Below are 20,807 nucleotides of genomic sequence, written 5' to 3'. Positions count from 1 at the left end.
GAAAACAAAATCGCAACTGTAAATTTGATGTAAAATGTGTAACACTTTACATCAGTGTAGAAAGCTGTCACAGTTTTTTCCTCCCCCCCCCCACCCCGTACTGCAAGGTAGGATTACATATAGTAAATCACTTCAGATAGAGAATACTTTTTTTCAGTGGTAGGTACTAAATTCTTCCACCATACCCATCGTTCTGGATATAGCTCCTGTTAATCACTGAACTTCAGCAATAAATCCAAGATCCAAAGTTCCTGCATCAGTCCTGAGAAGAACTTTCTTCTGCCTGCCACACAACTCCTGTAAAGAAGTCCTATTTAAATAAGGCTAAGGGTTTGACCAGAAGGCACCAACTTTCCATTTAATGCAACGGTCATATCTAGAATTCAGAACAGCGCATTAGTCTCAAACTGTTACACATTCAAGTCAGCGCTGTACTTTTAATTACACTGCAGCATAAAATACTCCCAAACTTATCTGTTGGTGATCAGAAGTCATTGAATAGACTTCCTGTCAGTTTACATTCCATTATAAGCTGGTCCTCCTCCACCTTCAGGCACTACCCAGTTAATGTTCTGACTTGGGTCCTTAATATCACAGGTTTTGCAGTGGACACAGTTCTGAGCATTTATTTGCAGTCTTGATCCTTCTCCTGTTTCCAGGGGAACATATTCATAAACTCCTGGGAAGAGCAAGAGAGAGCTGTCACTTCACTGAACAGTTTTCCCCCTGCACGTATGCTCTACCAACCAGTAAGTGCAAAGAGGGAAGTGTATTACTAGTGTGATTCAACTGCCTTCTTCCATCTTTGCTAATTATTTCATCATGAAAATGATGTAACGAGTGGTGTCCCTCAGGGATCAGTGTTGGGACCGGTCTCGTTTAACATCTTCATCGCTGACATGGACAGTGGGATTGAGTGCGCCCTCAGCAAGTTTGCCGATGACACCAAGCTGTGTGGTCCGGTTGATACGCTGCAGGGAAGGAATGTCATCCAGAGGGACCTTGACACACTTGTGAGGTGGGCTGATGCCAACCTCATGAGGTTTAACCATGACAAGTGCAAGGTCCTGCACCTGGGTCGGAGCAATCCCAGGCACAGCTATAGGTTGGGCAGAAAAGAGATTCAGAGCAGCCCTGCAGAGAAGGACTTGGGGGTGTTGGTCAATGGGAAAATGAACATGAGCAGGCAGTGTGCACTTGCAGCCCAGAAAGCCAACTGTATCCTGGGCTGTATTAAAAGGAGTGTGACCAGCAGGTCAAAGGAGGTGATCCTGCCCCTCTACTCTGCTCTTGTGAGACCTCACCTGGAGTATTGTGTGCAGTTCTGGTGTCCTCAACATAAAAAGGACATGGAACTGTTGGAACAAGTCCAGAGGAGGGCCATAAGGATGATCAGGGGACTGGAGCACCTCCTGTATGAAGATAGGCTGAGAAAGTTGGAGCTGTTCAGCCTGGAGAAGAGAAGCCTGCGTGGAGACTTCATAGCAGCCTTCCAGTATCTGAAGGGGGCCTATAGGGATGCTGGAGAGGGACTCTTCATTAGAGACTGTAGTAACAGGACAAGGGGTAATGGGTTAAAACTTAAACAGGGGAAGTTTAGATTGGATATAAGAAGGAATTTCTTTCCTGTTAGGGTGGTGAGGCACTGGAATAGGTTGCCCAGGGAGGTTGTGAATGCTCCATCCCTGGCAGTGTTCAAGGCCAGGTTGGACGAGGCCTTGGGTGATATGATTTAGCATAAGGTGTCCCTGCCCATGGCAGGGGGTTGGAACTAGATGATCTTAAGGTCCTTTCCAACCCTAACGATTCTATGATAGTACTGTTCACATAACGTATTAAGACCTGCACTTGAACCCTTTTCTAGGAGGAGGATTTGGATGGAATGCATGAAGTAAGTAGGTAGGCCAGGTGCACACTGAAGTGCTCAGTCTTTCACCTTCCAAACCAGCTCAGACACATTTCTGTTACCCACCTGCTGGACAAAATCTTTGTTCTGGTCCATCAAATACAGCCAGATTCCTACTCACAGGGATGCTGTCATCTTTGAGGGTTAAATGAGCAGGCTGGTCATGTTCATGGTTTGTACCACTTAAAGCCACAGACGACAGGAGATCAAAACTGATTTTTCCATCAGGCTTTGGATATTCAATAGGCGTGCACTCTTTGGCTGGCTTGAGCTGAGCAAAATCTGGTCCTAAATATATTTTAAATAAATAAGTTTCCATATAGAATAACTGTAATTTGCAGTTACTCAAGAACATTAATTCAATTAAACTATTTTAACTAAAGTAACTTAATGTAATGAAGCTATTTTAACTTCCCTTGTCATCACAATGAAGTATTTCATACAAGGTAACCTCTGAGACAAACTCTGCTAAGTAGAACAGTGTTCTGATGTCTTCATTTACATTATGACAAAGTCTGCTTCAACGACTTACGTCCCATTTCTTTTCTACATTCACCACTTGACCAGATGTGCTCCAGCTTCAACTGAGACCACAAAAGACTGACATAAAAATTTAGTACCTTCTTTCAGGAGAGAATGAAATTACCTGGATGTTTTAATGTCCACGGTTCCATTCCTCGCAGCAGCCAGTAAAATATACCGGTGTAAATCATTCCTCCATACACACCAAGTACGCTATGGCAGGATGGTCGGATGTTTCTAACTGCATACAGTTCTTTCCAGACCCAGGACTTTTTCAGGTTCTCTTCATATTCTTGCACATGAAGTCCTAAGGCAGTACATTACTGGTTAGGTACCTACAGCACATAAAGACTATCCTTGAAGTAAAAAAAAAAAAAATGGCTATATAAAAACTGTTAGCAACGAAGGCAGCAAAATGAGAATTTCAGAATAGGAAGCTAGGTATATACTAGACAACGTATTTCAGCCTCTTGGAAAGATCTGTTCTGCTGGCAGTTATCAGCAGGTATATACTGCTCCTTTGTGGCCTCTATGAAATGACCCATGAGCAGCATTAAATTGCCTCAGACCTCAGTAAAATATAACTGGCCAGGTGGCTACATTGACACCTTTACGGGAGAACAGCTGTTCTCTCATAGAATCCAAGAATTGACCAGGAGAGTTTACCTAGGATGAGACAGGTTGGTAGTTTTAAAATTGTCAAGTTCAAAAGCTTTTTCTTTACAACTTATACAACCACAAACATTCTGATTTCGGTAACTATGACTACAGCCCAATAGATGATGCCAGTGCTAGTAAACATTTTTTTCTCCCTTTGTAACCAGCAAGTTAATGAGATATATTTGACCACACACTTGATTTAAACTCCTTGACTGTATTCTTTACACATACTAGACACTGCACGTGACACATGACACACCTACTGCAGTGTAGTTAAAGCCAAGTAATTATCTTAGAAAAAAAAAACATGTTTTTTTCAAATGAAAATATTCTGAGAGCTTCCTCTTCACCATTCTTCATTACCGTTGTTCTAAGCAGTAAATTTATAGCCTTGCCTGTACATGAAAACATGCTTCAGTCCACATTTTTTGTTGCATGTAAGGCTCTGAAGAAAGTTCATTATCCGTGCACAGAGAAGGTGGGCTCTAATATTCTACTGCATGACCAAACTGGAGACAGCATATAAAACCTGTCCATAACCAAACACAAGCAGCACACTACCCAGTAAGAGCATTTATCACTTCAGAGGGATTCTAAGCACTTTAACCTGTTATACTGTATTGCACGTTCTAGATGAACAACAGCTGACTAGGATTGAATTCACCATTACAAATAATAATCATGAGGCACCAGGCTACAGCATCCATGTCCAGAACGACTGAAATTCTAACTGGGTTCTCTTGCTGTACAGCCTTTGTTAGCAGATTTAAGGGAACAACCAAGGCTTAAATAAATGGCTACAATGTGGTCAGGATCAGGTCATTACTTCAATGTGCCTGTATTACACATAAAAAGAAATACAGTCTCACACTTGGAATACTACAAAATTAAAGACAAAAAGAGGATTGAAGGAAAAAAGTATCCTTGCAACTAAGAGTGAAGAGCAAACTTGATCAATACTTAAGAATAACTAAACATAACTTAATTTCTTTCTTAAATCATTCAACAGTATATATAGTAAATAAACAATAGATGTCTTTTCAAACCAGCACGCTCGTTTTATGATTTGCATTCCCAACTATTTTATTCAGACACATTTAGTTACTGCTAAGTTGGTGGTGACTGTAATTGAACACAGGGTAATTGCAAATTGAGGTACAACAATCTTACCTTTTGTCTTTGACTGGAGATTTTCATTGATTAATTGGCTAAAGATGGCTTCAGAAGCCAACATGCCGCTCTTCATTGCGGTATGTGTCCCTTTGATCTTAGGAACATTCATGAGTCCAGGACTGCAACCAATTAATACTCCACCTGGGAAGGTGAGTTTGGGTATTGACTGAAGAGGAAGCAAAAAAAAAAAAAATAAAGTGTTTTCTTCATTTGTTCTTGGTTTTTACAGTGAAAATAACCTTCTGGAAATGAAACTGGCATGAGGCTTGAGTGTCCTTCACATTTTTAAAGTTGCATGTGTGCTTTCTAAAAATACACCAGAGTTACTTCACTTACCAAGAAATTTTGGCATGGTAAGCAAGTAAGAACACAGACATTGCACTGGGGCTGAATATAAAAAAATGACAACATTTTCTTCATATCTTCTCTCTAGTTGCTTTATCTGCAACAAGACTGTGGTAATTTCACCCACCAATACCATTTTCCTCCTTCAAGTTTAAATAAGTTCTTTTTTAAAGAGATAATTGTGTTCCCAACAGAGTAAGTTGCATGCCTCTCCTCTCACAGCTTACCACCCAGTGCTTTTTACCATACATCTTTCCCATGTAACTGCAGTGTGGTCTCCTTGTTGTTCCCCTCCTCCCCACTTACTTTAGAAGTTGCTCAGCAGCCAACAAATAGGTATTTAGTACAAAATCACTGCCTTACCCCCTGTTCTGTAAGAAACAATGTCATTGACTACAGTCAACTCACAAATCTAAGACAGATGATTTGCAAACATCAGGTCTATAGTATTAATATACTATGATACATACCTGTATTAGCTAAGGAATACCTCGACTATCAAGACAGTTATCCTCACCCTCATCCAATGAGATTAAGATTTTAGACAGGGAACAGCTTCAAGACACACACCAATTGTAGAACTTAGAGCAGAAAGCTGTGATCATATCCCAGGTCTCAAATTGCTGAAGTTGTGAACATGGCCTTCCTCTGAAAGTCTTCAGTACTCAGCAGCACTTGTGAATCTAGCATCCTGCTTTTATTAAAGGTGCTGAAATAATCCATTTTTAATAGCCTAAATAGTTTGACCCCAAACAAGTAATCAATGAAAAATGACCAAATAATAAAGTACCCCTTGGAATTCAAGACAGTCTGAAACAAACATTTTGTTTCTTCTGCTTGTTCAATTGTCATCTGTTTACTATTCATCCAGGCCTGGTTACTTTCGAATATTTGTATAGTAGTCACTAAATAAAGTTGTACACAGCATTTCCTATGCGTTTTTGGCAATTTGTTTAATCAGAGTCTTAGTGGTTTGGTTTGTAGCAAAGGTAATTAAGGCTGAAAATACAACTTAATCCTTTCAACCATGAGAAGTCACCACCCTCTTGGCAGCAAAGAGATAAAACAATGCTGGTTTGGAGGACAGAGGAAGGGAAGATGCCTGCTCTGCGCAGCAACATCCCCTCTGCCAGTGGACCAGGAACCCCCTATTTTGCTCCCCTCAGCTCAGCTCAGGGTTGAAAATCTTTCAAGCGAGTCTAATGTTTGACACTTGCATAGGTCACCAATAAGAAGGTTTTTTTTCCCTCTGATACTGTTAATACACATTGCTCAATAACAGCAACACTTCATTGTTTTCTACAAAACTCTGAAATATTTTCAAAGTTTTTTGATATAATGGAGACAAAACAGAGGTTGCATGGGAATTTCTTAAGTGCTTGATTTTGCAATTTTAATAAACAGAAGAAATAAAAGCTATGTAGATGTAGCCTATTAAACCCTCTTCCTCCTTTCCCCATATCCCAAAAAATCAGCTACAAAATCAGCTAACTATCCCAGAGCTTGCACTCTCCCTCTCTCCCACCAACTTAGCTTCGCTGTATGTTAAAGACTAAACATGGTCATAAGGTTACCTGTGGCAGACAAAACCAGCTGAGATTGATGGTAATTTTATACACCTATATACACCTGTTCAACATCTTTGTCAGTGACATGGACAGTGGGTTTGAATGCGCCTTCAAGTTTGCCGATGACACCAAGCTGTGTGGTTCGGTTGATACGCTGCAAGGAAGGAATGTCATCCAGAGGGACCCTGACACGCTTGTGAGGTGGACTGATGCCAACCTTATGAAGTTTAACTGTAACAAGTGCAAGGTCCTACACTTGCGTCGGAGCAGTACCAGGCACAGCTACAGGTTGGGCAAAGAAGAGATTCAGAGCAGCCCTGCAGAGAAGGACTTGGGGGTGTTGGTTGATGAGAAAATGAACATGAGCCAGCTTTAGTGTGCACTCGCAGCCCAGAAACCAACCGTATCCTGGGCTGCATTAAAAGCAGCGTGACCAGCAGGTCGAAGGAGGTGATCCTGCCCCTCTGCTCTCGTGAGACCTCATTTGGAGTATTGTGTGCAGTTCTGGTGTCCTCAACATAAGAAGGATATGGAGCTGTTGGAGCAAGTCCAGAGGAGGGCCACAAGGATGATCAGGGGGCTGGAGCACCTCCCATATGAAGACAGGCTGAGAAAGTTGGTGCTGTTCAGCCTGGAGAAGGCTGCGTGGAGACCTCACAGCAGCCTTCCAGTATCTGAAAGGGGGCCTACAAGGATGCTGGAGAAGGACTCTTCATCAGGGACTGTAGCAATAGGACAAGGGGTAACTGACTTAAACAGGGGAAGTTCAGGTTAGATATAAAGAAGTCCTTTACTGTGAGGGTGGTGAGGCACTGGAACAGGTTGCCCAAAGAAGCTGTAAATGTTCCATCCCTGGCAGTGTTCAAGGCCATGTTGGACAGGGTTTTGAACAACCTGGTCTATTGGAAGGTGTTCCTGCCCATGGCAGGGGTTGGAACAAGATGTTCTTAAGGTCCTTTCCAACCCAAACCATTCTGTGATTCTATTTGATGCAACACTGCCACCAAAATGAAAACTGGAGCTACTCAACAACTTACGTAAGAAAATATTCCTGGACTCTAGTGATGCAAATGAGTCAGACAGCTACAGTCAAAGCAACACATGCAAAAGAAGAGCTAATTTAAAATCTTCTTAAGTGATTCACCAATAAAGCTTTTTTTATTCTTTACTGAAAGCTTGTATTAAAAAAAGGCCATTAAAAGTATGACTTCATCATTAACTAGACAATTTTATCTACAGCAAATAAATAAGTAAAACTAAAAACAAAAGCTGAACAACCCCCCCATGCTTTTATAGTAGGAACAGTTAAAGTAAGGTACATGCTGTTTTAAGTCCAGCAAATAAGTCCAAAGATTAGGCAGAGGTGCACAAGAGCTGTCATCCTAATGTGTGTGACATCACAATGTCTGTAAGTGACTTAAAAACTACCATGTTTTTTCAGCTGTATGTTTTGAGTAGTATAAGAAGTATGCAACTGAAGTCACAATCTGACTACTACTTCATGAAAGGAAGAAATTCAATAATGATTATCTGTGATACAGAAATCAGTGCACAGGGTGGAAGGAGAAGCTCAGCTTACACATAACTCTAGATTATTGGTATTTTGTTTCTTATCTGTGTTAATAATGGTCAGACAGTGGTCTATGAAATAAGCTAGTAACACAGCCGTGTTACAACGTAATATGACATATTTCCACTTCATAATGGACCAAGTAACCAACCTGCAGGTTGATTAAATGATCCCACTTAATCAGGAAGTTGCTTCACAAACCCATATGACTCAGTTCCAGGCATGCACACTAGTAACAAAGCTTAACCCCAAAAGTCTGAGACAAGTGTTACACTGCTGCTGAAATTCCACTTATATTGCAAGAACTGCATGAAGTCACATTTATACCAAAGAAGACATTCAAAAAGGAAGAACAATGTAATCAGAGAGTAGAGTGGAATGGCCCCAGACACAGGCTGCGAATTACAAATACTCAGGCTAGTTTTAAATTCCAAACCAAAAGGCATGTCTACAAATAGATCTAGGAGTCCAGGACATGCAGCCATGTCCTGTGTTCCATGATGCCCACATGAGAAGGTTGGAAGGACTTTAGCTATTAAATATAAAAGCAAAACTATTTCTTCTGCAAATTGTTCCAGCCCTTTCAACTGAACTTAAGGCTTGGTGAGTACACAGAACTGGGCTTGTTTAGTCTGGAGAAAAGGAGGCTCAGAGGGGGAACATTACTGCTCTCTTCACCCACCTGAAAGGAGGATGGAGACAGGGGGTGGGTGGTCTCTTCTCCCAAGTAACAAATAATATGACAAGAGGAAATGGCCTCAAGTTGCACCAGGGGAGGTTTAGACTGGATTTTACGAAACATTTATTCACTGCAAGGGCTGTCAAGCATTGGAACAGGTTTCCCAGGGAGTGGAATCACCACCCCTGGAGGCATTTAGGACATGTAGATGTGGCACTTAATGAGATGGTTCACTGGTGGACTTGCCAGTGGTGGGTTAACAGTTGGACTGGATAATTTTAAGGGTCTTTTCCAGCCTAAACAATTCTATGAATCTGTATTTAATTTAGAAACAGAGTGATTATGTCAGAAGGTTTTTAGTATGACAGAGCCTAAACCTAGCAAATCTCAGCAGCCGGTATCCAGTAAGATAAAAAGGCTTTTCTGTCTGGAAAAACTCTTGGCTTTATTCAACTTTACTATAGCTCAGGTGTTTCCCATACAGCCCAAATCTACTGCACTAAAATCACAGCTATAGGGAATTCAAAGTAAAAGGAAAAAAAAAAAAAAGTCATGAAAATGTTACCTGCAAACCACCTTCATTTAGCGCTCTGGCACCATAGGCAATCCTTGTTCCACCCTCCAAGGTAGGCTGTACAGTAGGATGGTGCTTCCACCTCTGAAACTCCCTAAATGGATTCAAATAGGGATTTTGATAATCTAAACCAACCTTAAAAAAAGAAAAGTGTGCAACGTTAATGAAAACAAAGTACAAAATTTCAACAGAAGTTTGAAAAGAAAACAATTGCATATTATATCAACTCTTTAAATCTATTTCATACTAAACCAACCTCAGGATCCTTCTACTTAGAGAAACTACTGCCAAAAATACATTCTGTTAATAGGGCAGCAGAAGTATATCTGACAATTTGCTGCTACAAGCCTGTTCTTTGCCCTACTGAAATTTGAAGCATGGAAAATATTTAATTGCATTGTAAACATCTTCCATCTGTCACTGAAATAAAACAGTGAAATTATATTAAGCATGGTTTAATGGGCAGGATAAGGGAGAAAACTAGTTTTAAATTTGTCTTTGAAAATCTCTTTGCCTTAGAAAAGCTGGAAGGAGAGGTGAACAATGCTTTCTATATAGTTATGTCCTTGTGCTCACATATTTAACCAGTTCTTCACATCATTTAGCAGAGTCAATTATCACTTCCAATTAGGTAAGCCATTTTAATAAAGCACAGGGGATCAGTGATGGAAGCAGAAAATGAAGGAAAAAGTCTTTTCCCAACTGGCTGGATGCCCAGATTCCTATCTTACGTATGTGAGAATTTGCCCCAAGATATACTCTGCATTTCCGATCTTTAATATACTCTTAAAAGGGCTCTTATGCTGCCAAGTTTTCTCTTTTGAGCTTTTTGGTTCCTGTAACCTTTATTTGAGGCAAGTAACAAAACATATCATGAGTCAGCAAGAAACAGTTGATTTCTCTGGCAGCTGACTGCTTTTAGAGCACTGCTTGCATTTATTTCCTTGCTAGATAAAAGTTAATGAACGATTTGCAAAATAATTCTGCTAGAAGAATCAGTTCAGACTGACATAGGTGTAAAATTCAAAGATAAACTGTGCTTGTATGTTCACACAGAAGTTGATTTTCTCCTATGTGAACTGGAGATAATATGAACATTAATGATTACCATTCTCTAAGAACCAAAGCTCTCTATCCTTCTAAAAGCAAACAGAATTTAAATGCCTACTGTCTCTACTCATTAATTCCAAGACTAGAAATCTGAACAGAACAAGTATGCATGTCTGAGAAAAGCTAACAAGTTTGTTTCAATATTTCTTACAAAACCATTAGACAAAAATACAGTTTTCACACACATTCTGGGACCCTTCTGAAATCTAGAAGGCCAAAACATGACCTAAATCTTATGCTGGTAAAAGCCCAGATCGTGTGCCTGACTAATGTAACATCTGCATGCGAAGCACATGCACATAATAATAAGTGCGTGCTTCATTTAGGACTGTAGGTGCTAGAAAAACATTTCCTACCATTGCTCTTTGCATCACTGGCTGACAGAATGACACAAGACTGTCTACAGTGATCTCAATTCTGATAAAGAAGAGTAAGAAGCAGCTGCCTGTTCAACTCAGAGACAACTGCTAAACAGGGGGAGGCAAACAGCGGCGATATGAATGGCAAGAACATACTGAAGAACTTGGGAATAGAAGGAATGCTGCTTGCGGAACTGCAGAGTAGTTTCACTTTACATGCTTCTCTCAAAGCGCAGCTACACCCAAGACTGACACATGACAAAATGGAATTGTACAAAGTGTGCATGATTTAGACATCTAACTTGCAAAACTCTTGTGAGCAATTTTGATTGATGATTTGGGTTTGGGTTTACCAAAACTTTGTTTACAAAAAAAATTATTTCTAAGTTTTCCATTTTGTTCTTAATGAAAGACTCTTGATTTAAGATACGTTCATATGACAAATTAACCTTCCCTAATATGGACATAAGTGCATGTAAAATTGAGAAAGTGCCAAATTTAGTCTGTTGCTATTCGTGTGTTTTCATCTTCATATTAAAAACAGAGAAACCAAACAACAACAAGCAAGCATGCAAAAACCAGTTTCACTTACCACAAATCCAAGAGCAACTAAAGGTTCACTCTCCTTTAAGTGATAAAGAAAGGATCCTCCATATGTATGTCTGTCTAAAGGCCAGCCTACAGTATGTTCCACTCTTCCTGGTTTCCATTTCCTTTCATCAATAGTCCACAACTGAAAGAGGATAAAAAATTACTTTACATTGCAAAGTAATGGCCTTTCAATAATATATTATATATATAAAAGATATGCAATTACATATAGAAGAAAATTAATTTACTGCTATGACCAATGCATAAATTCATGCAGCAAAATACCAGGTAATAAGTACACTTTTTTTTGGGTTACCATTGAAGAATTTCCTAATACAATGCTTCTCTTTCTAGAAATGTTGCACATCAGAAAATGTGACTGAGGCTCCAGTACTATACCCAAAATTGTCATTTTATGCTTTATATTAGCGACTTCAATAGATACTTCTGCTAAGGAAGGCAACACTTAATATGGATTTTTTTTTTCTTTAAATACATTATTTTTTCATATGAATCACTGCAATTTCCTCACAAGGTCAAGGCTTAACAATATGCTCGAGTTGACCTAAATATCTACAGTCAAACAGGTTGTCCTCTCTCTGCTCTCTCCTACACATCTCCAGTGGTGATCTGACCCTTGGTGAACTCACAGAAGCACCTTCATGTTTCCACTAGTGAGTCAATTTTCTGCTCATTTCACAAAATATCTCTTCACCACAAAGCCAGGTGTAGTCTAATGACAGAAGGGCATGGAAGGTACATCTAAATTAATGTTTCCGGTTAGATCAAGAAGTGTACTTTTGAGCAGGACTCTTGATTCCTCCTACTTACTGTGCTTTGGTTCACACCATAAAGCAGCCACTGTACAGGAAGGCATGAACTGGATTCCTGTCACATGAAAGTAAACTGTAAGACAGGCTCCAGAAGCCCATCTAAAGCATTCCAGTCACAAAAGGGACTCAGTCCATGGGACTATATCAGAGCCAGTCTTAAGTAAAAATAAACTTGATATATGCATAGCGCGGATATCAGCTCACCAGCACCAGCTATTTCATTTACAGAACCATTCTTATTGGACTGTACTATTTGCTAAAGCAGTCTCATCTGGAAGAAAAGGAACTCTACAGCAAACCCCATGCTTTAATGACAACTTAGGTGTTAGAAATAGTAACTATGTGTTATTCTCTACAGAAGTGTAAACTAATTATTTAACAAACAGTCTGCTACTAGAAGCACAGTCTTAGAGTAATAAAGAATATATTATAGTCAAACTGACCATATTCTAAATAACATAGCTCTTTTTCATGACTGATATTTCCTGAGAATAAAATATTTTAACAAGGAAACGGGATCCCTAACCCAAATTTTATAAGCCCACTGAAGGGCATTTAGAGGGTAAAAAAAAAAAAAAAACCTCATCTAGAAGGTGTTCCAGAGACCATGATTCATCATCTGGAATAGCTCCACTCTCTAATGAAAATCCACAGAAAGCCTTTCCTCCCCTTCTCAGGCACTAAAGCCCCATAAATTGGGCAGCATGAATCCCTCTCATTTAGTACTGAAAACGGATTTCACAAATTAACATAATCTGAAATCAAATTAAGACATTAGCAGAGTGGATTCACAGGTACCTTTAGGTATAACACAGATATAAGATAAAAAGCAACTAAAACAAAACAGTCACAATATTCAGGGAATATCTTCTCAGATGACCTTCAGAATAGCAAAGATTCTGAAGTCTGAAAGCGTAACTCAAAATCTATCGTTCTCATTTCTTACAGAGATCAACTTGAAAGCAAACACAAACTACTTTATAGTTTCACAGTATTTTCCTTAATTGTTACAGTTATGCAGGCAATACCTCTTTCAGTCCAATACCATAGCTCTGGGGTTGGCAATTCTCCCTTAGATTGTACTTTTTGTACACCTGTTTGGCTAGATGTCCATGACAACCTTCAGCGAAGACTGTGACTCTACCATGGAGTTCCAAGCCTCTTTCAAAGGTAGCCTGCAAAAGGAGAACGTTTCATCAGCAGTTAGATCTGTGCCACACCAAATTCACAGAGAGAAACTAGAAGGCAATAAAGTGATTTTACACTACTTTGTGGCACTGTCCAGAACTTACAGCCATTGCAAGTTATGGCTCTAGTCCAGATGTTTTCACCTAATAACTGTGATGCTTCCCAGGCAAATCTTGCTGTGTAATTCCAATAAAACAAGCACTACAGTGGATCGCTATTTGTTACTGAGACAATCTCTTCTAGATCAGAGGATATTTATACCAAACCTGATCATTTATATGATGCAAAAAAACCCTGACAGAACATAGACTCTTAACCCCGAACTTCACACTTTAAATTTTTGCTCATTTGCTTATTACAGTAAAACACTGTGTCCCCCCACAGCGGTTAAACACCAGATCTGAAAAACCTGCATCGCCTCTGCCCTCAAAAGAACTCACTACCTTAGAATAATGTTACTATAATATTACATCAATCTTACATGTTAAAACTTACAGTATCATTAAACTAACATGAAGTATCACTATAAAAAAAATCATCTCATTAAAAGTTCCAACACTGAGATTGAGAGTAAGGAAAGGGGAACCACCATACTTGTGTATGAGCATGTCACATGCATATGTAAGCACTGGATGAGAATATTAATAGATTATATTTGCAACGTAAAAAGACAAGATTTTAAATATATATAAACCTGCAGGAGGGGGGGGAAACAAATTTTTTTAAAAAGAAAAAAAAGCTTGATTTCAGTCAGAAAGTTTAATGTTGAAAAAGATAATGAAAACAGGTTTGGATTAAGATATCCAGCAGCACCTAATAAAACCATCTCAACGTAAGCAATTGGCCCAGGAGAAACTTACTGCTGTTATTTTGAATTGTTTCTCAGGTGCAATCTGCTTGTGACTTACTGGTTGGAAACCTCTGAAAAAGGCTAGCAAATGAAAAGGCTCCCTCTATGCAGGAATTACCTTTAAACAGGAGTTACAATATTTTGCCAAATTTTTTGGTATATTGTTTGAATTTCTGATTGTCAACCTTTACATGAATTATCTTACAAAATATTAAGAGAACTACAGGGACTTACTACCTGATCTTAAATATTAAAAACATATAATGTCCAATCTGAAGTAAATCTATATAAATGAATTAACTACAATTCCACACTGTAAGTATCAGAAATTCATTAATTTGAAATGTTTCAGCAATGTGACTAAGGATAACATCCTTCTCCAGAATCTAGACAAGAATCACTGTGCGACTTTTTACTACACAGTCTTACCACTGGCATTTTTGTTTGATTGGTGCTGACTACAAGGTGAAATTCTGTTCATTAACCCTAGTTTATCTGATTAGGCACTGCATAAACACACTAAAGATATTCTTGCCTTGAAGGTTATACAAACTCTGTCTATTTACCTGAACCTTTATACACTGGAGTTAGTACCAGCTGACCTAACTGACAGCTGAAATACTTGAATACTCAAAAAACTGCAGTGGTGGCACAGTAATTATGTACGTTAAAGAAGTTAAGAAACACATTGTCCCAGTTTCAGCTGTAATAGCCATTTTTTCCTCCTTCCTAGTAGCTGGTGCAGTGCTGTATTTCTGCTTTAGTCTGGGAACAATGCTGATAACATACAGATGTTTTAGCTGCTGCCAAGTAATGCTTACCCTGATCACAGACTTTTCAGTCTCACATGCTCTGCCAGTGAGGTGGGGCACAAGAGGCCAGAAGGAAGCACAGACAGGACACCTGACCCAAACTAGCCAAAGGGATATTCCATACCACAGCACATCATGCCCACTATATAAACGGGGGGGGAGTTACATGGAAGGCCCAGTTCGCTGCTCGGGTCGGGGTGGGTATCAGTCAGTGGGTGGGGAGCAATTGTATTGTGCATCACTGCTGTTGTTTGGGTTTTTTTTCCTTTTTAGTTTTATATTCTCTCCCCTTGTTATTTCCCTCACCATTATTATTAGTAGTAGTTCTGTATTATACTTTAGTTATTGCACTGTTCTTATCTCAACCTGTGGGGTTCACATTCTTTCAATTCTCCCCATCCCTGCTGAGCAAGTGGATGTGTGGTTCTGAGTTGAGGCCTGGGCTTAAACCCCGACACACAAACTTCCAGAATAAACGGAAAAAATTCTAGGTTTTGAGAATGCTTTAAAATAAATACTAAAATAATAATTCCTTCCTAAACCAAATTCCCATTAAATCCGCATCACAGCAGCAAGCTAAACACATTACCCGCGCCTCCTACTGGAGAAAATGTACACCTGAAAGTAAGAGCACGTCTGTCCTCTACAGGAGACAGCCAACATCACACTGGAAAAAAGTACTATTTTCCCCTGCCACTACTTCCTCCTCCCTCCTCCACTGTCTATATGCTCTCAAAACAAGTCTTTTATTCTCATTTCGTGCCTTAAAGACGGAAAATAGCCCATGCTTTCATATGAAAGTAAATACCTCTCTGAAACTACATAACTAATAAGAAAGCTCATAAAAGAAAGTAATTCTTAAGAAAAAGCTTGTACCCATAATTTCTGTAGCCAAACAGTTCTGTGAGAAAGCTGTTATGGGTAGCTGTGGTGCCAAATTCTCCTATACATTGCATAAGGAAGAGACACACTGCAGGTTCTAGATTCCACTAAAAATCAAAGTCTGTCACTTAGGGCAGGGTGTCACCTTCTAGACACAGAAACAGGAACGACCAGCAAAAAGGTGTAAAGACTCAGTGTGTACTTTGCCCCAGTGAGGCAGACAGCCTGTCAACAAATGGGACTGCAGTTGTGAATATTAAAGATAATCAGACAGAAGTACACTCTCTTACACATTGCTAGTTACCAGCTAGACAACAGCTTTCTATTTCATCTTCATGCCTTTCTTCTACGAGTCCCTGGAATTGTTTCCTGATTTAACATATGCCAACACACCTTCAAGTCACTCCCAAACAAACCTCCTTTCTGCGAAGGCTTTTTCTACTAATCTCAGAAGTTTACAAGTTTCTGAGGCCACAACTTGCTCAATTTTATCTACAGAGAGGGAAGACAGGTACTGAATTTTACACTTTTTTTTAGCCAGCAGCAAGCCAACTGATGGCAGTAGAAGCAGATATATCACAATTTCTATAATCAGACTGCTAGTTATGGAGAAGATAGCTACTTACTTTAGGTGCTCCATCCTTCTGAATGCCTACGTCATTAGTTGCTATCCCTTTCACGCTACCATCTTCATGAAAAAGAACCTTTGGAAATATTTAAACAAACAAACAAAAATATTTAATGATCTGTCATTTTAATCAACTCCTAAAAAGTTATAATACAGAACTTCTAAGCTCTATGTCTTTAATGGTCAAACTTGAAGACTATGTAACATACTGTGTGATCCACTTGCACTTTGCTGGATCTGGGCCAGAATTTAGACACTGAAACACAATTTTCATAATATATGTCTTTTAAAGGAATGTTGTGACTGTACAAATAATTGAGAGGGAAGAGGGTTCCAAAACCACTTTTCATATATGCAGTGATGTCATTATTACCTCAGCTGCTGCATAGCCTGGATATATCTCAACACCCAATGCTTCTGCTTGTTCACCTAGCCAGCTCACGAAGTGGCCCAGGCGTACTATGTAATTTCCATGATTAACCATTGGAAGTCCTAAGCAGAAAGACATACATACATAAACCACAGAACAATAAGCAAAACGACACAAGTTGTATACATCAAATGTCATATCTTCTACAACTATTATCTTTACAGTAATCTTATGTGTTACCATAACCATCATCTACATAAACCCTATCACTAAGTTATTACTTTTACATACACTTGCTGTACTACACTGAATCAAAATTGTTTGAGTAAATGAAAGAGCTGAAAAAGACACAGAGAAAGATGACTCTCTATCACCTCACTAAACTTTACCTGGAATAATTGGCACCGGAATTCTAGATTTCTCTGTTAAAATTCCAAACTTGTCTTCAGTTACAGGAGTATTAAGTGGAGCCTACATTAAGAAAGAAAATAGAAACAGTGTGTTTCTAAAAAATAGAAAAGTTATGTTTTTCTATCCAATCCAACAATAACAAACAAAACAATCCAACTGGCAGTCTAATAAAGGTTTAATAAAGCAGTTCTGTAGGAAGGTATCACAAGAAAGAAGTGCTTTATGAGGCAGTCATCACACAAGAAACAACACAACTATTGACACACACACAAAAAAAATGGACCAGGGCCTTGCAAATAACTTCTACAGTTTGTACACAGGCTTGTACTTCATCAACATTCTAGACCTTTCTAAAGAAAGCAGTTACAACTTGTGTAATTATTCCAGTGAGACAAAACAACCAGCTGACACCTGGTATTGCAGCTCTCAGGTGACAGCAGGGAGCTGGCTGCAAGTCAGATGGCTGTTCTGGCAGAGACGGCAGCTCCCTTCTTAAAAGCACCTTAGGTCTCTGTTACACCACTAACTCCGTACAAAAGTAAGTATACTATGTGCCATTTCCCAAGACTATGAAGAACTATTGCACAGAAAGAAGTCTGACATAGCTAAGAATTGCACATCTTGCTGCTTATGCTCAGGAGCTGGATTCTGCACAAGTGCAGTGTAGTGCATCCCAGGATGCACCAGACATACTGCCTATATGCAGTAAAACTGCTACATGAAAGAGCAAAGGACACAGCATATCTGTGTAGACATAAAACTTTAGCATTGCCAAACTAGAGGTAACAGACTAAAAAAGAAGATAGGGTGCTTTTTTTTTTGTTTTGTTACATCAGTGTATTTTTTAATGGCAAGAAGTACCAATGATACCAAAGTACCAATGCAGTTCATCAGAAGACAGAAAATAATTTAAGGCTGATACGCTCATACATACCCCCCGCTCTTTCCAGTCTGGAAAGAGTTCTTCTAAGGCCCTTGGCTCAACACAGGCACCGGACAGTGTATGTGCACCAATCTGAGAAGCTTTTTCCACCAGGCAAACACGTATTTCTTTGTTGTGCTCCACAGCTAACTGTTTGAGTCGAATAGCTGCAGAGAGACCCGCAGGGCCTCCTCCAACAATGACAACATCAGCTTCCTCTGCAAATCTTTCCATGTTTACCCCTATAATAGAAAAAAAAAAAAAAGAAAAGATAATAACATAAACAAATATCCAATTTCCCCCAGCCTCTCTCTCAATCTCTGCTGTTACACTTGCTGCTGGGTATCCAAGAAGTATTACTTTGCATAAAAGGAAGCTAAATATTGAACAGAATCCCCAATTCAGTACTTGGAAGAGGCACAGAAGGTCATCAGCACCCAATGTAAAATTAGCTCCTTTTTTTATATACCATAAAAACATGTATTCAATCTCTATCCACCACAAGTGTCATCTTAGTATGTTTAAATTCAGATTCCAGTTGGGCAGCTGTATCAAAGATGCTAACTGAAACTCTTGGTAAGGGAGAAATAAAAGAAAAAATACCTTTTGCCAGAACACGCAACTTAATTTTATGCTAATCAATCATTCTTTTCTGGAATTGAAGCCATTAAAATTGCTGAATGTAGAGACTGGAATGTCCAGAGACATGTATTAATATTATTTTCTCACAAATGCTCATTGTAAGAACAACTGAGAAAATCCTGCAGGCACATACCTGATAGAATTAAATCTTGAGATAAGTCACTAAAGCAAAAGCTGCTTATATATTTTACTTACATAACTAGGAGAAAGTTTATTCTGATGCCATTTTATAGCACTAAAGACACACACCATAAAATTAATTTGGAATATTAGTACTATATTTAAAAGTACAGAATTTCTGTAAGAAGATAAGGACAGCAACATATTTCAGTGTCTTTAAAACAGCAATAACAAAGGAACTTTTAAATAATGCAGCTTTTTTTGCTCACCTTCCCATCGTTTGTCTTTGTCCCGAGGATGAATTGTATAATGTGTAGTTATGCGAGGCACAGAGGCAGTAGATGCACATCTTGAGATATGCAGTGATGGAAGGCTATCTCTGTTTATCAACTTGAGAGCACGAAAGCACTGATATGCTGCTAAAACAAAAAACAAATTTACAAAATCAGCAATTTTCCACATTTCTTGAGTTTTCAGACACAACAAACATGACAGCCCCTCCCCAGGTTCATCTCTTCTGACATATCAACACAGGTTGAGACACAGAGTTTGGGCTAGTGACACTAGAGAGTTCACCTAAAATGAGCGTGGTCTATGAGTGTCATGGTCTACAGGAAAATCTCAGGCTGAAACCCAAGTATGCTTTAGCTAAAGCCAGAACAAGGGATATAGTTAACCTTGATCTCAGCTGAAAGATGGTAATTGCTGTGAGAACAAGTCAGAATTTCTTTTCAAGCAAACGGACCGAATTAAAGTTTAAAATGATCAAAATAAGGCTCTGTTCACAGGGCTATTACATGTTACATTCTCGTCTCATTTTCTTTTTCCACAAAAACTAGTACGGTCAGTAGAAAAACTAGTTATAGTTAAAAGGTCTGTGAACTAATGCACTCTGACAGGTATTTTTCCTTCCTTTAAGGATTCCTTTCCTCTAGTTTCACCAGTGAAGGAGGATAGAGTATTTCTGCAAAGCCACAAAGTAAAAGCACAAACATCTTCCACTATAACTCTGCACAGCAACTGTAAGGATGCTGGTCTGTATATGCAAAGGCACTAAGCATTATCTATGCCGGTTTTAGAACAGCAATTTTGTACTTAACCAGCAATAACATAAAAATTGTTATCATACTACCTCATGACTCTGAATCATTCTTTACTTGCAATCAGGATCTGAGAATAAGCAATGTATTTTGTAAGCACGATAAACTGCACCTATGCAGATATAATAGAACATGACACCTTAATTTTTGAGGTATCTGAACAGAACTGACAGTACTAAGAATTACATAGCATAGTTTAAAAATGTCAGTTGTTTCACACACATGTAAGAGAAGTGAAATTCGACCCGGAATACAACTGATAATTACAAAGGCAGGTCCAAACCGTGAACGGGCCAGCTCTCTCCAGTGAATGAACTCAGCTGTTGCTACCAGTGTACTGAGAGCTTAAGGACTGGGTAAACGCAAGGTGAAACCTTTGGCCGAGGCAAACAATCTCTAAGAAGGCACTCTACGCTCTCGCAGCTCTTACTAACTGCCGTCAGTACAATGTCTATTTAGTCAGCAAGACTGCCTTTAACTGCTTTATTTTCTCGCTTAAAAAGGGTAACCTCTAGTATGGCTACAAAGATAATTCCACCCTCATGCGCCCGCCGCAGAAGCACAGCAGCCCCCTGCCTGGCCCACCCGGTGCTCCCGTAAGCGCTGCCTTCTGGCTCAGCGGTACCTTCAACCGGTCAGAGACCGCCGGGGCAGAGGGCACACGGCCGTGCCTCCGCTGACACCGACTGCCACCCGCCAGCCCCGCCACTCCCGGCCCCGCGGCCCCCGCCGCCCGGACACCCGGGCGCGCCCCAGCCACGACCTTTGCTCTCATTCCCCGCCGCGCCATTCGCCAGGCCCGCTCCTCCCCGCCGGGCGGCGGCAGCCCCAGCCCTGTCCCCTCGGGACAGTGAGCCGCTCCGGGGCGAGCCGGCATGTTACCTCGGCTGGAGGACGGGCAGCAGAAGAGCACCATGGCGCCAACACCCGCACCCCTCAGCGTCCTCAGAACCCCGCGACCGCCCTCGGCGAGGCTGCGCCTGCGCACTCGG

The 20,807-nt window shown here is 39.9% G+C and overlaps 1 protein-coding gene across 2 annotated transcripts; it reads right to left on the bottom strand.

The window, feature by feature from the left end:
* Positions 1-86: 86 nt before the first annotated feature.
* On the bottom strand, positions 87-20,746 carry ETFDH (electron transfer flavoprotein dehydrogenase). Of its 2 annotated transcripts, none has more exons than XM_062611352.1 (13): positions 20,698-20,746; positions 18,985-19,134; positions 17,966-18,195; positions 17,010-17,091; positions 16,624-16,742; positions 16,249-16,326; positions 12,919-13,065; positions 11,059-11,199; positions 8,989-9,132; positions 4,259-4,427; positions 2,553-2,735; positions 1,973-2,194; positions 87-679 (listed from the first exon to the last, which is right to left on the bottom strand). In XM_062611352.1, the coding sequence occupies exons 1-13, from the start codon at positions 20,729-20,731 to the stop codon at positions 516-518; spliced, it is 1,863 nt and encodes a 620-aa protein (XP_062467336.1). In that variant the 5' UTR covers positions 20,732-20,746; the 3' UTR covers positions 87-515. The 2 variants fall into 2 exon arrangements, with proteins under 2 accessions (XP_062467336.1, XP_062467408.1); XM_062611424.1 differs by having other exon boundaries at positions 18,985-19,131.
* Between the last annotated feature and the right edge of the window lie 61 nt (positions 20,747-20,807).

The sequence above is a fragment of the Pezoporus occidentalis genome, unplaced genomic scaffold, assembly GCF_034315485.1.
Source record: "Pezoporus occidentalis ecotype Australia unplaced genomic scaffold, CSIRO_AGI_Poc_V1 ctg1, whole genome shotgun sequence".
NCBI lineage: Eukaryota > Metazoa > Chordata > Aves > Psittaciformes > Psittacidae > Pezoporus > Pezoporus occidentalis.
The sequence above is the reverse complement of the archived record's forward strand: the minus strand, read 5'-3'. Positions and strand labels throughout refer to the sequence as shown.

Excerpts from the sequence above, each read along its gene's own strand:
- ETFDH (XM_062611352.1), bottom strand. The coding sequence starts at position 20,731 with ATGGTGCTCTTCTGCTGCCCGTCCTCCAGCCGAG. Across the intron at positions 2,736-4,258 it reads TCTCCAGTCAAAGACAAAAG|GACTTCATGTGCAAGAATAT; the intron begins GTAAGATTGTTG and ends GTACTGCCTTAG. Across the intron at positions 680-1,972 it reads ACAAAGATTTTGTCCAGCAG|GAGTTTATGAATATGTTCCC; the intron begins GTGGGTAACAGA and ends TGCTCTTCCCAG.